The 17749-nt window shown below is 43.4% G+C and overlaps 1 protein-coding gene across 8 annotated transcripts in view; it reads right to left on the bottom strand.

The window, feature by feature from the left end:
• Nucleotides 1–17749, bottom strand: part of CCDC85A (coiled-coil domain containing 85A) — a 196397-nt gene that overhangs the window by 121064 nt on the left and 57584 nt on the right. For 5 of the 8 annotated variants that reach the window (XR_008734848.1, XR_008734847.1, XR_008734849.1 and 2 more), the window contains exon 3: nucleotides 9319–9395. The exons of 2 other annotated variants lie outside the window; for them this stretch is intronic. Coding sequence is in view for 3 of the 6 variants with exons in the window: in XM_005445665.3 (XP_005445722.3) it covers nucleotides 9319–9395 (77 nt within the window). In the remaining 3 variants the exon portion in view is untranslated. One more of the 8 variants, XM_055725357.1, reaches the window with a different exon arrangement.

Here is a 17749-nt window from a genome sequence, read left to right as displayed (position 1 = left end):
TGAAAAGTACCACAGTCCAAAGCAAGTTTACGTGCTCTGCATGACTCCGTCAGGATGTGCCCAGGCCTTTGTAACCAACGCTGCATGGCTCACAGCGGTGGCAAAGGGGCACATCGCAGAAAGAACCCTTGCAACTACTGAACGTGTTAGACTGGATCCCCGCAATCATCTGCAGGACTGAGCCTCACATATTCCAAAAAAACCCCTGAAAAACAATTAACAAAAATGAGAATGCAGCACTAAGCTTATGGAAAAGGTACCGTGAATCTGAATGTGAAACTCCATTTGGCACACGAACTCATCTTCCAGTGCCACCCTGCTGCCGAGCAATGGATGCAGTGTAAAAGTGGGCACTGATGGGTCTCATAACTAGGCTGGCAACACCGGCACAGGCTTAGGGCAGCGCGCAGTGTGTCATCCTACGATTCTCCGCAGCAATGGCTATTATCAATTTGCTGTGCTGCATGGAGGGAGGTTGAGGACTTATTTTTCTTTGGGAAGGATTTATAGATCTGTTAGTGACTGGGCAAACTTTATGCTACACTTTGGGAAAGGAAATTAAAGAGGAAGGAAAAGGGGTGATAAAGCAGATTCGAGCAATTCTGGTTTAGAATGAATTCCCTCAGTCAGCTTTGGGGTTTTTTGTAAGTCAAAGTATTCTGCTTCTTTACTGGCTCCACAGCCAGCAAAGATTTTGAATGGTTAAAATATAAATATTGCTATTAAAAAGCTGGGAAAATTAGTGCAGATTGTACATGTAAAGCCTCCTGAATATGAGACAATCTGAAAGTCCTGCAAATTGTACTACCGTCAGAGTTCAGGCCTTCCTCCAGGCAGCTGTCCCCCACAGCTGCTTCTGTGCCATACCCAGCACATTTCTGTCCCCCTTCATGAGAATGAGAAGCTTGTTGTGAACACACTGCTTTAAGCTGACAGCTTTCTCAACGCATGTTGGTAGGAGATTGAAATTAGTATTTCCCCTGTGGACATCCTTCTCCCTCCTCCCTCTGTCCTTGTAAGAGACATAAGCTTTTTTTAAAAAATAAGGCAGGTTTTTTGCAGCCCTGAAGTCCCATACTCCACCTCAGGGACCTCTCATGTCAGGTGAGGACACTCCAGGGAGGCAGTACAGCCTCTGCCTCCTTTGGAGGAAGCTTATTCCAGCAGATGATGGGGATGGGACCAGCCTGAACACGGGTCTCCTGTTCGTCAGCAAGTCCTGTGAGCCTGAAGACACTTCAGCCGCTACTGACTGTGTTACAAGTTTCCAAGGCTGTGAAGCAAAACAAGAGGAAAAGGCACTTTGCCAAAGTGGCAGTGTCTAAACAAGGTGCCTTAGGGGACTAGGAAAGCGTGCTTTTCAGCCCCATCATCACAGCTGCTGCTTGCCAGGGGGGAGCATGGCAATCTTTCACCTTCCACCAAAGCCTGACCTGAGTTTTCTCGCACTGAGTCCCTTCTCTGCCACTGCCCAACCCAGATTACAACTGGATCCTGAGCAGGACCTTGAGAAGGGGAGGAGAAATCCTGCTCCCTTCCTCCTCTTCTCTAACTCCACACACAGCACTTGCGTTCAGCCACTCAAAGCAGGCATCCCATGTGTCCACATGTTTTGGACAGATCTTTTCCTTTATTATCCAGTAACAAAGCTGTGGAAGTGGAACGCAAATCAGACAGAAGTGATGAAGTTGTAGCTCCATAGCGCTGAAAATCTGTATTAACTATAAACATATTGAGGAATTTTGAGTAAACGGTGCTGCACGTCAACATCTGAGAAATAATTTACTCTTTTACTCATTCTCCCTTACCAACCTTCCCTCCTGCCCCTGCCCAGGCCTTGTGCCTAAGCTACAGCACAGTTTGCATGTTGGCTCCTCTGAGTCTAACACGTACTCTGTGTGGATTATACCTCTGTAGATAGTGCATTGTCGGAAACAGGTAAAACCCACCTAATAACCCATGCACATTTTGCCACAAAGATAAGAGAGTGCAACCACTAAATATGCAGAGCCATTTTCTGTTGGAAGTGAATCTACAAAATATCTAATGCTAACACACGACTAGTGAATAGAAAGCACAGGCAATCTGTCTGAACCCCCTAATATCACATGACAAAAGAATAAGATGAATGGAAATTTAGCATCTCCCTCACACTGCAAAATGTTAAGGATGCTTGGGCCATTCTCCCACAGCACCAGAGACAAACCCTGCACCTGTACCCTGGTCACGGCCAGAGCAAAGACCCCTGTGTAGAACAGGGTATTCTTTGATGAAGAGAACTGATCATGAGCCTTTCTACTTGAGCCAGTAGAAAACATCATTTTTTCAATCTATACTGTTGATAAGGACAGTCATAAATGAAAACCACTCTAGCGCAAAGCACACTGCATAGCTCAAGTCAGTGGCAGTTTATCTGCCAGCCACTCCAGAGGAAGCATGCCCCGTGCTGCCTGGCTTGTAACCTCCCACAGCACGCAGCGGGAGCTCAGCAGGAAAAACCGTAGACCATCTATGGCCTAAGGATTCTTGCAGTCACCTCAGCAAAAGTTCTGAGAGAACATGGTTTGCCTGTCCACTGCGCACCACTCTTCACTTACCGTCGGAGACCTACCTCAGCAAATGCTTAAGACCTCATTCTCCAGTAGCCTTTTATCCCAGAGGCCATTAGTATACTGGGAAGTATATCCTTCCTGCTGGGCAACTGCCACACCAGTTCAATCGCTACCTGATTTTCAAAGCTTTTTTCTGATTTTCCCCAGCCCTCAATTTCCTTGTTAGCTCAAAGAAAACACAGGCTGTGATTGTCAGCTTTTTTCAAACAGGCAGGAGAAAGAAAAAAACAGAAAGCAATAAACTACGGTATGTTGCTTTGCTGGATTAATAATGCACTAAACAAAACAGCAACAATTTTTTTAGAGAACATTCCTGTCAATTAAAATACACAATTTTAAAATGCTGCAGTTACTCACTGTAATTCCTGTTCTCAAAGACCTCAGCAGAAACCTCTACTTCCACATATTGCTGCCAAAATCCACATATCCTCATAGCATATGTGAAGCACACTCAGATTTCTGAGTGGTCAAAACCATTGCTGGCTACACACCTTCAGAAAAAAACATTTTCAGCAGGCCCTTCATAAACCTCTTTTTCTAATGAATGTCTAAGAGAAAAAGGTCCTGGGCTGTAGCACCTCCAAATCATGGGGGCTACGTACATAAAGACCACCAGTATTTAAAATGTGAAAAACTCAGTGGACTCTACTAGAAAATACTGAGTACAAAGTAACTCCAGACTTTTGGAAATTACTCTGGAATAAATAAATAAATAAACAGATAGATAGATAGACAAATAAATAAACAAATAAATAGAGAGATAGATAGATAAATAAATAAATAAATAAATTCTGCCCTTCTCTCTGAACTGTAACTTTTTGTACACCAGTTTTTTGTTGAATTTACATCTTTTTAACATCAAGCCCATAAGCCCTTGCCTTTCAGGCTGCCCATCCAACCAAGGTGGAAGTGCTATGCTTAGGTCACCCTGAGACAAAGACTCTGGTCAGAACCTCAGCTGTCATAAACTGAAGTCGCTCCATTAATGACCTATAAATTTAAACTAGGATGAGAGCACATGGAAGAACCAGGCGAGTGGATGCTGTTGATTTACCTTCAGCAAATATTTGATAACATGATTTGGTAACATGGGTTTGTTCAACGGGGTTTAATCACATTTTTGTTGAAGGATTCCCTGTTCTTCTACACACTAGGGAAGGGAGGAGACAAACAGTATTGAACTGTGAGTCACACAGATTTGACAAAAAAAAGTATTAATCAAACAGTTCCCTTCTTCTAATTAGATTTATAACTAAAACCACGTCATGGAGAGGGAAAATAAAAAACACAGATCTCAGCAAAAAGGTTTCTGAAAGATTTGGAAATGGGTTGAAATAAAACATGATTATCTAAGGGGAGGGGAAAGAAAGAGGGAAATGGAAAAGCGTTGAAAGTGCTTAAAAATAACTAGTGTGTGCCTAAGGGTCATGCCTGCCATTTCACACTTCAACACACCAGGACTGCAAGAGGCTAGCAAGGATGCAAAAACCCCAAAAAAGTGCCTGAAGCAACAGTGGAAGTGAAAGATACAACAAAAAGAGATGGGAAAGGCCCAAAAGACTTGTAAAGGAAAGAATGAGGAAACAGGGGCAGAAAAGCCCATGTGAGAGGGGGCAGAAGGGCTCCAGATCAGCCCTGCACCACACCTGCCTCTGGCTTAGGTGCTGCACGCTGTGGAAGCCAGGAGCTCAGCTCCCATCATCCAGCCTCCAGCCCCACAGACTCGTGCGGTTTGTTTGCTCAGAAAGCAGCATCCTGGCAATACTTCCTTTCCCCTTCATTAAAAGGTAAAGCTAAACCACAAGGATAAAGAATTAGAAGGGGGAAACGTCTGACAATTTGTGTCAGCCTCTTGCTCCCTCCTCCCATAAAACAAATAAGAACTGAAGCAATTTAAATTGGGTGGCTTGCCAAATACATCTTTTGCAAACGCATTCACTGTCATTATATGACAGATGTCCGCATTTCTATAGCATTTCAGCTGAGCTTATCAGCCCTGAAATACTACCCCTATGAAAATTCAGGGATATCTTCAGTTAATTGACATGAGGATGTCAGATCCTGATCTCACTTCCCTGAGCAAAAGGCGTGGATAGAAGTTATGCACCACATCAAGCCTGGGAGGACAATCCAGTTCTCAGCTGTCCGAAGTTACTCACTGACATAAAAGACCTCCACAACCCAGGAAGCTGTAACTGGGGTCTGAGTCTATCTTTTGGTCCCTACATGTTTTCTTAATTATTGCTGAGTATCTTCAGTACAACATGCACAGAAACGATGTACTGGTGTATTGGGTTTGCGTGACAAGGTTTTAGTCGTGGGGGGCTACAGGGGTGGCTTCTGTCAGAAGGTGCCAGAAGCTTCCCCCATGTCCGATGGAGCCAGTGCTGGCCTGCTCCCAGCCCGACCTGCCGCTGGCCGAGGCCCAGCCTGTCAGCGATGGTGGCAGCCCTCTGGGATAGCATAGTTCAGGGGGGATGGGGGGAGACCTGCACAAGTGCAGCGGGAGACAGGAGTGAGACGATGTGAGAGCAGCAGCCCTGCAGCCCCCCAGGCCAGTGCAGAAGGAGGCAGGAGGGGCTCCAGGTGCTGGCGCAGAGATACTCCAGCAGCCCCCGGCGGGGCGGGCCGTGCCCCCAGCCCACGGAGCTCACAGGGGGGCAGCTCCCCCCGCAGCGCGGGCAGGGCCCCCCCCGGGGCAGGGGGTGCCCGCAGCGGGCTGTGACCCGCGGGCAGCGGCGCCGGGGCAGCTCCGGGCAGGGCCCGTGGCCCCGCGGGGAGGAGCCCGGGCGGGGGCAGGGCTGCTGGCAGGGCTGGGGACCCCCGGCGACCCATGCTGCAGCAGTTCGTGAAGAACTGCAGCCCGTGGGAGGGACCAGCGGTGGAGCAGGTAGTGGAGGTCTGTCTCCCGTGGGAGCGACCCCATGCTGGAGCAGGGGCAGAGTTCGAGGAGCACTCCCACTGAGGCGGGAGCAGCAGAGATGTGTGCTGAGCTGACCACAGCCCCCATTCCAGGTCCCCTGCGCCTCTGGAGGGGAGGAGGGAGAGAAAATCTGGAGTGAAGTTGAGCCTAGGAAGAAGGGAGGGGTGGGAGGAAGGTGTTTTTAAGATTTTGCTTTTTTATGTCATTACCCTACCCTTATTTGATTCTTAATAAATTAATTTCCCCACATTGAGTCTGTTTTGCCTGTGACTGTAATTGATGAGTGATCTCTCCCTGTCTTTATCTCAACCCAGGAGCCTATTGTTATATTTTTTCTCCCCTGTCCAGCTGAGAAGGGGAGCAACGGAGTGGCTCTGGTGGGTACCTGGCACCCAGCCAGGGTCAACCCACCACGTCTGGCTGGAGCACTGGTCATACTATTATGTTATTTTGGGTTTTTTTTACGTTAGTGGCAAAACTCAATCTGCAGTGATGGTGAGTTTCACATACACTTTGAGGTGGCAGGAGGCATTGCCAAAGCCCACATGCTGTAGAGAATTTTCCTGCCCCAGAGCCAGGGGGGAACTACTCTGGCCTGAAATCCATCCAGCAAAACTGCAATGTTCTTACTCAAATCCTTTGGCCTCTATGCACTGCTGTCACACACCCTTATCTACACACGCGTTTGAGAAGAACTAGTACAAGCTGCACGCCCCTTGTCTCGGGCACAGCCGGCGCAAGTTTGGCATTCTCCACAGAAGACTCAGCTGCGTACCATAAATCTTGGAAAGTATCTGCTTTCTTGCACAAAAATCCTATTTGCGGCCAGAAATTGAAAGGGTCTACATCATATCTTGTTGCATGTTAATTGAGAGAAGGAAAACAACAACAACAAAGAACAGCTAATTACAGCTCTCACCAACACAGCAAACCTATAACCCACCTATGGCTTCTCATAACTCTTAAACCCACTCTACTATGCTATAAGCTGCCACCAGAACAACTGCAGCACAGGAAGAGACATTAACAGGCTTAAGTGAATATGCGCATTTTTATACCTTTTCTATTACCTGATCAAACTAAAATATTGACTCAGTGGTAGTACTGCATTTCCCCTGACAAAGCCGCCCTTTGGTACAGAAGAGCGGACTAAAACTCAGATTCCATTTGAACACTGATGGCAGCACTTAAAACCATTTTCTCTGGAAATGTTCTTGCCACTAAATATTAATAAAACCTTTGCATTAGAGGTCTGTGGGGTTCTGAAAAGAAAACTAATATGTATGGAGAGAGACAAGCAAAGCAGAAGAGATTGGAAAAGAACCACACCTAAGTGATAGATGAAAGGAGCGATTTATCTGAAGAGGGTGTCAACAAATGTGCCAGTGCATTTTCATGAGTGACACATAAGCAGGAAAGGGTAAAAAGAAAGCATGTTGAAAGCAAAGAGGAAAAAGAAGAAAAGTATGGCAGGAGGAGAGGAAAAAATCCTCAGAAAGCAAGGCAAGGGCTCTTCAGTAAAGACCTAGCAGGGGCGTCACACTCACGAGTGCAAGTCATGACCTCTCTCAAACTAAACGCAGTCCTGCAACTCCCAAACCCTCCCAGTGCTCCAGTACACCATCAAAGATGCGATATGCAAAAAGGAAAGGGCACTCTCTTACTGAAGCACTGGTGAGATTTTAAGGCACAACACTGTAACTGGGTAAGAGCCATGCCAAAAACCTTCATCAGTTGTGGAGCTCCTAATATATTTTCAGCTGATCTGTCAAAAGCACTTGGTTTGGCTTAACGCCCAACAAACTCCCACTCCTCCCATTCAATGGAATCGAAGCAGTGCCAGGAACTTGTGCATTTTCATCCTGCATCCTTGTCTTTGCCATGGGGCCTAATCACCGCTGACAGTGTGTTCAGGGTGTTACAGGAACAACAAACACTCAAAATGAACTTGTGCAAATGCAATGCCAAGGTAACTGAATGCAAAGTCACAATAAGCTTGGTGTCCACATTCCCTTCCTCTCCCCAGAGCAATGACTTTCATCAGGAGGAAAGGTGAGTAAGATATGGCAGGAAACATGAACCTTCCTCACTCATTATTTCTTACAATAAAGTATCCAGAGACATTACGAGGTTTTTCAGTACTCTACTACGGATCCTTGTGCCAACAAAACCAAACACAAGACAAACTGACCTGTGTACTTAAAACAAAATGCAGTTTGCAGGCTTGCTCACCTAGTTCTTCCCCTTCAAAACCCCACAATCAGCATATTTTGTTTCAACTATGTTTGCAACATCTGTGGGCTTAGGTGCTATTTTCACAAGTACTATTTTCTGGGTTTGGCAACCCATCGAAGGTATTTTCAATAAACTTACTGCCCACAATGTGGGTGTTCCAGTCTTTGCCCAGAGCTGGTAATACATTTAATGTGTCTCCACCTGAATGCTTCAAACCCCAGACAAATAAAAACATATGGTCACTTCTAAAGATTCTGCCCACAAAGAATGTCCTGCACAATATATCCCCCAGTGTTGATCCAGACCCAAGACAAAGACAAACCACAACAGTATTTTTCAAGCAGTTTTGTAACATTTGCCCTGAATGCCATTCCTGACAATAAAATAATATTCTTTATCACTGAAGATCAACCTCTTCTCTTTCCTGTTGAAGACTGTATCCATGTTAAAGGACAGACATTTAACCATTCTTGCTGTCTTTTTTCAGATCAAAAAATTAGGGTACAGAAGTCACATAAATTGCTCAAAGATACCTTGCAAGTCAAGAGCTAAACAAGAGCTATATAGGCCCTTCCAATTGTCGTATTATAGGTGTTAAAAAACCCACCACACTTTACTTAAAATCTGCCTTAAGGAAATTGTTAACCTGGGGCTGAGATCTTCTAGCTAACCTCAGGTCATACAAATGAATAAATCTGAGCCAGTGGATTTTACTTCTTACTACATTTCACTATTATCTTGGATTTTATATTCAAATAACAGTGCTAAGTGCAATGAAAAGCACTTTTCTTCTTCAGGCCAATGTCTTCATTTAAACTAGTGTCTGATTTAAACAAAATGCAACTTCTTTTTTCTTCCAGTGGGCAAATTCATTTGGAGACTTGATGAATTTTTTAAGGATTACTTAACAACACATAATAGAAACATGCACTGGTATGTATGTGTATATATAAAAAATTACAAGGGTCTTTGATTCATTCTTAATGAACTTCAAAACTTTCCATTCTTAAAAATATACTGGGAAAACCTTTAACTTCATATTTGCTTATACAATTTAATTTTTTTCTTGCATTTGCATATCCAATATATTCCTCAAATATTAAAAATAACATAATTCATGTATTATTACTTTAAAAATCCACATTTTCATAGCAAAATATTTTGGTTAACTCTAAGAAGTACTTGATATTTTAATAATAAGCTCTTGGAATAAAAACAGAACGTAAAGGGTCAGTTCACTGTGATTTTCAAGCCTTTAATTAATTAATTAATTATAAGTAGCAGCTTATAGTGATTTTTTCTTTAGAAAAGTGCCAACACCTGCAAATGAGAAATATTAATGAAAGTGTTGTCATAGCCTTAAATACCCCACTCAATCACTAGCAAGATGAACAAACAGGTGTGAGTGCCTTTGCTTATCCAAATGATCGGCCTGAGTGTTCAAATGCAGCAACATCAAATGACAATACTGATTTTATCTCAAGCATGAAGACTCGAACATTGCTGTCTAGCTGCCGGCTACTGTTCCCACCAACAGAAGTCACCCACCTGGGGCAGCATGCGATTTTCCTCCTCCAGCTGTCTTACTCTTGCCTCCAGCTGCCTAACATAGGACAAGGTTGATTCTAAAAATCAAAAAGAAAAAAACTCATATTATCCACAGAGATCTGCTTGTGTTTACTAGTGTCAGAGCCTGTGCCACATTCTGACTTGTACTCACAGCAGATTGCCTCTCTCAAATGTCCATTAAACATTCAGCTCTGCTCCTCTCAAGGGCAGCGCAAGTAATTCCTTGTTGACTGTGATTCTAAACTGCTGAGCTTTAAGATGGTCCCTTCTCAGACACAAGGTGTCTTACAGAAAGGCAACACAGACTTGAGTTCTTCCAAGCCATCGCCCAAGCTCTGTGAGTGTGTACTGTATTTTGGAAATACTCCACAAGATCAATACGTTACCCCACCAAGTCAGCACTGGAAAGTCCAGAAAGAGAAATCACAGTCAAAGTGGCCCCTCCGCAGCCCCGCAGAGATCTGGTGGCACACACACAGCCTCCCCCTACCAGCCCTGATCTTGCCTGCAGGGAATGCAGCAGCTTACTGGCAGGGAGGCTCAAGCCTCAGCCTCTGCTAGGAACATGCTGTCATGACCAGAGCCTCTGCTAGAAACCAGATGTGTGTCCCCAGGGCCCTGAGAGGGTTTGGAGCCTGGTTGATCCAGCACGACAGCCTGGGGCACAGTGCTGCTCACTGGGCATGCTCCTCACCCCACACGCGCCATGGCAGTACTGTACCGGGACATGCTCTCACAGCGCTGCTTTGCTATGCGGGCTTGGTGGAAAAGCAAATTCCTGCCCACCCAATTCACAAGTAACCTCACTGACCTTCACAGGATAATTTGGTTGATTATGGAGAATATGAGTCACTCCCAGTCTGCTCTGTTCCCAAGAACTTTCTGTAAGAACAGCAGATCCATGATCCATCCCTAAAAGCATCCAAGAGCTTTATCATCACACATTTCTTGGGCCGCAGAGAATTTCTGATGTTAAAGTCCTCTATCTAAGAGAAATACTTGCCTGAAAAAGTAGCACTCGACTGTAAGAGAAAAGATACCTTCTCAGCGCTTCTCAGAAACACTGCTGTGCCTCCTGTGCCTCTTGGATGCAGACGGAGTCCACCATGTACTCTCTCATGACTCAATGATCCACTCAACTTTCTCCAAGATGTCAATACTACCACATAACCAGTAAAATTATCTCTCTCATGGTTAATAGCACAGAATCCACAGGTATTGGGGCAGTACTGTCAGTTGGTATAACCCTGCAAAACTGCATTGACAACTGAGCTGTTCACGGGTTTAAACTGACAGGTGAATTTATGCACCAGTTTCCTTCGATACCTAATCTCCAGGCCTGCCTGCCCATAAAATAAAGGTGATGGAAAATTAGGTGTCACTTACAGCTTTTATAAGACTGCAATAGGCTAAAATATGCATGCAAAGCAATGTGTGGGAATTTACACAACACAAATACGACACAGTAATTTGTCAAAAATTATTAATACACAGCAAGGCACTGGATTAAAAATAGCATTGTACAACAAAAGGGAAAGAGGTAATCTAAGGTTCTGTGCGCTCTGCTGCATAAGGATTTTCATAGCTAGTGATGGGTGCATCTCTGGAGAGTCGCTAAGTCTGGCTCAGATGAGCACTTCGAAGATGAACAGCTTATTCAATTAACTGTATACGACAGGGTCCCTCCCATCAAATCAGCTTCCTTCACAGCAGCAGCACTTTTGGGAGGAGCCACAGAAGCTCCCTCACCATTATGACAGGCAATAGCTCCCAGCACATCTCATCTCTTCTCTCTGTGGTTTTCTATATAAGATGGTTTCTGTGGACTCGCCTTCTCGGAGGCACTGAAGTAGGTGCGTTCTTTGGCACTAGCCACCTCTAAATTCACTGGTTACAAGATCACTGCCATGTTAGCTTGGGCTCAGACTTCATGCTCGGGTCCACCTTCCCAGCTGTGTCCACCAGCCCACTTCATGCAAGCTCCCTTCTGGATTCTCTTCAACTGTGGGTCTTTTGTAATTTTCTAGTTTACCATTTATTAGCTTGTACCTTATATGTTGTATACCTCTTGGCAGAGTTTGCCTCTCGGTTTTATTTCTTCACTTATACGTTGGGAGTCCAGAGCTGAGATGTCCACTGCTTCAACTAACACAACTCTGCTGTCAGTTCATAGCTTCCCAATGCCAGTTCACATCAGCTGAGGAATTGGTCTGAAATCTCTGTGCCTGTTAACCCTTCTAAAGTGTGAAACAGTTATTTAAATCTTTTTTTGTAATCTGATTAAAATGGAAAATTAGGTCATCTACCAAAGGCTTGATCTAGCAAATCCTTATTTATATGAGTCTTCTTGACACATAGACTAGATGCATATATATTTCAGTATCTGTTAATATATTTATGCTGCGATGCTATGAGCTTAGAGGAAAAAATGAGCAGAAAAGCCAGTCAAGGACATAAAAGATGGAGGAACTGAAAATACACAAAATGAAACACTATCATCGATCTTTTTTTTTTTTTAAAAAAAAAGACCAAAACAGAAAGTTGTATCTTAAGAGTATTTATGAGAAGGTCTATATGATCCATCTATCCTTAATCAGCCTGGAGATCAGCAAAGAGCTCTAAATAAAGAGAGAATCTTAAAATGCCATCCAGAAAACAGTTACCTGATACCACTCCCATTGTCATTCCAGGCAAATTTGCACAAGACAATTAAGCAATTTAAAACTGAAGCAGAATGAACTGATGATAGTAATGCTTCAGCATGAGCATCTGAGCCGAAAACAAATGTCTCCCAAAGGGAAAGCAGTACAGAAACTTAGCATCACTTCAGTAACATTCCTGTTGTCTCAGAATAAAGCATTTAGTAAGATGCTACAATGTGTCAGGCAAGCACTGCTCTGAAACATAACCTGCACAAACAAGACCACCCCTAGCTCATGTCATTAGTCATAAAACCTTTTTGTTTTATCCTTCCCCAAACAGATTTATCTCACATTGCTCATTTTCACAGAGCTGCAAGCACACAGAAAAGCCCTCCCTTATTTGCAGAATCTTAAATTGGAATTGTAGGCTGCTTATAGATAAACTTCCAAACACAAATATGCTGAGCTTCCTCTGCTGAGAACGCAACCAGGGAAAAACAGGATCTTTATTAATACCATAAAAGCTCACCTACTGTTAACTCAACAAACTATTAACTATGTTGAGATTAAACACATACTCAAACAGACAAACAATTAATTTGGGCCCACATCTAAACAAGATCTGACCTCAGAGACATGACACGGCAGTAGCCAAACTACCAGTTCCATCACTTGTGTGCTTCTTGGCTACACGATTTCTGCTGCTTACTATCTTCCATCACTAGGCACTTCTATGGGAGCCAGAACTTTGAACAATTTCCGTCCTCAGGAATGGATTCCTACTAAGTGAGCTTCCCTACTCGGGCTTCTCATGCTCTTAGCGTCATTCAAATGCAATCACTGTGTGGTGCTTCATTCCAGGGCTGAAACTAAAATTTCTTTCAAAACTAGAGAGACAGTAATATCTTGCTTTTAGGGAAGTTCAGTGACAATCCACCCTTTCTCCACATCCATCACTCTAACATGTTATCAGAGAACATCAATATTTACAGAGCAGATCTTTTTTTCTTTTGATATCCACACTCTTGAAGCTAGTAGGTGTTTTGGGGTTATGTCAAACTTTATCAGACACTTACGTTGCTGCCAAAGGCATTATTCGTGCCTTGCCTTTATCCATTTTTTGTGTGACTGATCTCAGTTTACCAAGTAATTCATAATGTTCTTTAAGTTAGATTATCCTCTGCTATTTTAGAATGGTTGAGGATGTCATGTTAAATTCTGATACTTTCCTTTTTTATTTCTGGGTTTGTTTTTTGCAGACACTGGAGGGTTACAATTCACAGGCAACTGTGGGATTGCACTGTAGAACTCCCTAAAGACTGAGGTCCTCTACCCATCTATTCGCTTCCTGCAAAGTAAACAGATCAGAATCCTACAGAAAGCAAAAACTCAAGGGTTCAACCTACACTTCTACTTGCTCACATGAATTTGAGTAAACAAGCAAAATAAAGCAGGTGGAAGGGATTTTATTTAATGCCCAGAGGAGTACTTGAGGTAAAAAAGAGTAGAAGATGCAACACCTCTAGTACTGATACAAGCTCAGAAAGTAATGCATAAGAAGTGCTCAGTGATTAAAATTCCCCATTTTTCTGCATCTTTGAAGAACACCGATTCCAAATTATAATAGTTGTCTGCAAAAACTGAGCATGGGAATTCCACAGACCTCCTTCTGACTAACTTTAAAGGACAAACCCACCAACGCAAAAGATGGTACTTGCTTCATGGAAGTTAGGAAAAAGTATAGAATCTCTTAACTTTGGAGAAAAATGGTGGATGAGCAAAGCAGGCATCACAGAGGAAGTAGAGCAAAATCCTCCAAGCTGAAAACACTTACAAGTCTGGAGGTATTAGGAGAAAAGAGTAATACTGTTTGCCTTTATCCCTAGCCTTTAACTTATGGCCAGCATGAAGAGAAAATGCTACGCTGGACAGAAGGCTGCTCTGAAGCAGCAGCAGCTCGTGCTTACATCCTTATGGCCAGAAAACAGAAAAACCACAATTTCATGATAATGCAAACATCTCGGTGCTGTTAACATCAACGTTTTCTGCTTCCGCTAGCTCAGCTCTACTTGGTATTCATGTTCCTAAAGGAGGTTGCCAGAATCTGGAAAGCTGTCACATCCCAATATGCATATTTTAAACACGGTATAAATGAGGGACAGTGCCAACAATTTACCTCAGCAAAGAATTTAGCATGTTATGTGCAGTGATACTTTGATGTATGGCAATGAAGGTTCAGTTAAGGTATATTCAACTTCAACGGAGAAAGTAATTTGTTATGCTGCTCTTCCTGCACTCTGTTGGCAGGAATATAATAATTGCATATCAAATCGGATTTTGGTCTTTCAAATCCACACCCAGCATCCCACAATGAAAACTAAATAATCTTTCAATAAATGGCAAATGAAAAACAAGGCTGTGCAAGGGCTACTTTAAACCCTCCTGTAATTAACTGACAGCTCCATACGTCTACGAAACAGTTTCTGTGCTAACTGGGGAACAGATTCAATGACACATGAAGTATCTCCCTGTCCTATAATTCCTAGTCATCTGATTTAATTACCTCAATATTAATATTCATGACTCAAACATGTTATTACTGCAATCCATCCCCTTTCAGCTAACTAATTTGAATTTAAGAAAAAAAAAAAAATCACACTGCTGGAATTACACTAACACAAATCTACACCACCTGCATCTCTAAATTGGTGAAGCTGCTCAGTGTTTACACGGGCAGCATCCAGCCTCCTGGCAGCAGGATTAGACGACCTCCAAAGGTCATTTCTAGCCCTGTCTTCTGTGATACTCTGTCATGGTTGCACATCTTACATAATGCTCCTATTGAGTAAGGGATGGAGAACTTCTTATTGAAGTGCAGCCAAATTCCCCTGTAACACAGAGACATTAGGATTAGTGCTATCATGTAGACAGAAAGACATCTGCCTAAGGCAAAATTTTATTAAACTCACCAGAACATTTAGGAGCTATTTACCACTAAGGCACATATTGCTGGAAAGTTTTGGGACAGCAAACACCGCAGCATTAGCATTGAGATAGCGTTAGCATGTCTCAGTATTGCTGTTGTCTGAAATTCTCCCACCCCAAGCTGAGATTCCTTGTGATTATGGATCCAGCACTTCCTGACTTTTCCCTGTGATTAAAAATATAATTAACTAAGCTTAGCTAGTTTACCGAGTATTTCAAAACTGAATCCTAGTGAAGGGAAAAGCTTACATATGCCAATTCAACATCCAGAATGCAATGTTATCCCTGCCACTTAATCCTATTTCTCAGGCAGTGTGTGCCATGCTTCCCCTTTCCAGCACACATTACACACAGACATGTGCAAATTACTTTATCTCTGTAATCACTTATTTCTACACAGATTTCATATAAAAATAATGTTTTCTCAGTTGCAGCAGCTTCTAATCACAAATTATCTCTTTATTACAAGAAAAAAACCTCCTCATTATCTTGAGGCAGCCCTAACCATGCCTTTAATGATTCATCGATGCTGTCTGCCTCAGACTGCCAATGTGTTTGCATTTGTCAGGACCGAAGTGCCACTGTGGCTTATGCAGTTGTAGTGAGCAGGTCTGGGCCGAGCAGGCTGCCATGCACGCGCTTCCCCATGGTGAGGCACAGGCACTGCTCCGCTGGGGGTTTCACTCTTCCTGAGGTCACCCAAATGCTGCCTGCGACACAACCTACTAGAAGTATAGGGTTGGCTTCCACTTAGGAATTTTACTGATTTAAGATGGCATTTGTTGGAGGTTTTGTTGCATGTTTAGCTTTAGGGTGCAACAAAATTTCCAGTTGAATTAATCTACAAAAAAAAAAAAGCTTTAAAAAGTTTACAAAACTCTCATAAAGGAACAGGATTCAACTACAGGAGTATCTAAAAATTATATCTGATGTCACATGAGATAAGCTTTTGTTTCCTACTTCTCTGAGACTATCTGTAACGCTCTTGCTAACAGCTGGATAACACTGTCACGCTAACGGCCTGCTGTAACACTAACCTTGGTTTGTTTGAGTATTTTGATGCTAGAGGTGACAACAGCAAGGCTTTTCTTCCTGGCCTGCTTGATATCCTATTAGCTCCACTTCAGCCTGTGCTAAACGCATTTGCCACATTACCGATGAAAACTGAGAAAAATCAAACCCATTACACGATTGCAAAAACCTTTTCCACTGGCTGTTAGCTTGTTCTGGTATTGATTTTGTGTGGTTTATGATCAGCAAAATCCTTATTGGCTCTACTTACTTTACTGCCTGGGTTTGTCCCTATGCCATCACACTCTCATTTGCTCCTTAGGAGTGTCCCCCAGCTGCAGGCACATGCCCCCAGCCTGGAAGTGCAGCAGAAGGAGAGGAGGGATGGTTCAGGAGGCTCCTGTGTGAATTCAAATGAAAGACTGGAAAAGGCAAGCCTGAGAATAGCTTTGCTTTGGGAAGGAAGGTAGATGAGAGCACTGGCTCAGGGAGATAAATAAGGGAGGGTTTCACTATTGGCACATGGAAAGAAATCCACAAAAAGACTTTTCAAACTCACACCACTGCCTCCTGATCATGTTGATTTGCATCTGTTAAGTGGTCCCCTTGCTGAAAAGGTCCCAGGTCCCCTGCAAACACATGGCTGGTGTGAAACCAAGCACACCTGCATGTCCCCCTGCATCCACCAGGCAACCTCCAGCTTCTCCCAGTTCTGCTGTGCCCACGTTAAATGACCAGTTGTAGTATAACAATATGAAAACAAAAAAACAACAAAAACCGATAAATGAAAATATAAAGCTTCCCAGAAACTAATATTAGTGCAAAAAGCAGAGGACCAGAGGGCCAAACTGATTGAGGTGCCAAATACATGCTCTAAAGGTCCCTCATCAGCCCTGCAGCTCCCCACAGATGCTCATAGCCACTTTTCTTGTCATGTAGAATTAGGCCCAAATCATCAGATGTTGAATAAATACACTGTAGAAAAGTTAGTTTGGTTGAGCAGCAAGCTCTAATTTCTAATTATATTGGTTTCTGCTTGGAAGACTGCAATGTAGGCCAAAACTGGAAACTGCATCTCCAGGAATTCTGAATCAGATCAAACCTATGAATCATTTTTACGGTTATCTGCTGCTTTGTTAGGTGGCAGTTATCCCACCTGTAAACTCCCTTTTCATGGGTTACTACTTGTGTGACTCAAAACCAAATTCAAATGATGTTCCTAAAAAAGCTTTCGCATTACAGAAGCCATTGAAGAACAGAACACACACTTTTTCTTGCTGAAACTACAAAATAGATACCAAAACTCATAACAAAGATCAATAGCCACATGGACACGTGGAGGAATGACCAACCCACACTCTTCCTCATTGGTAAGGCATCTCTTTGTGCGAGTGAAACCAACAGTTCATGTTCTGGGTTTATATGAGGTAAGTCTGGATGGAGAGGCAAAGGCTGGGAAGGATCCTGTATCTGCATACACCATTGAATAAAGTGGACACCACAGGCGCAAGCATACAGCAGCAGCCTGCATCCTACTGTCTATAGGCCGCAGACCACAGCACACGGCAAGTTGTGTCAGAGAGTCCTTTCTTGACCCCTTACACCTCTCCCTGCTCAGAGAGGCCTCCAGTAAGGTAGTGTCACCTGGGAGAACCTGGACAACCACCTGATCACAGCTTCAAGAGAGATTTGGGCAGCAGGCAGTGCCATGAAAGCAAGACAGGCAGTAAGGCCACTCTCTCAGGCTCTGTTTCTAGCTCCTTGGCTCATTT

Source organism: Falco cherrug, chromosome 13 (genome assembly GCF_023634085.1).
Source record: "Falco cherrug isolate bFalChe1 chromosome 13, bFalChe1.pri, whole genome shotgun sequence".
NCBI lineage: Eukaryota > Metazoa > Chordata > Aves > Falconiformes > Falconidae > Falco > Falco cherrug.
This window is presented reverse-complemented; position numbering and strand designations above follow the sequence as displayed.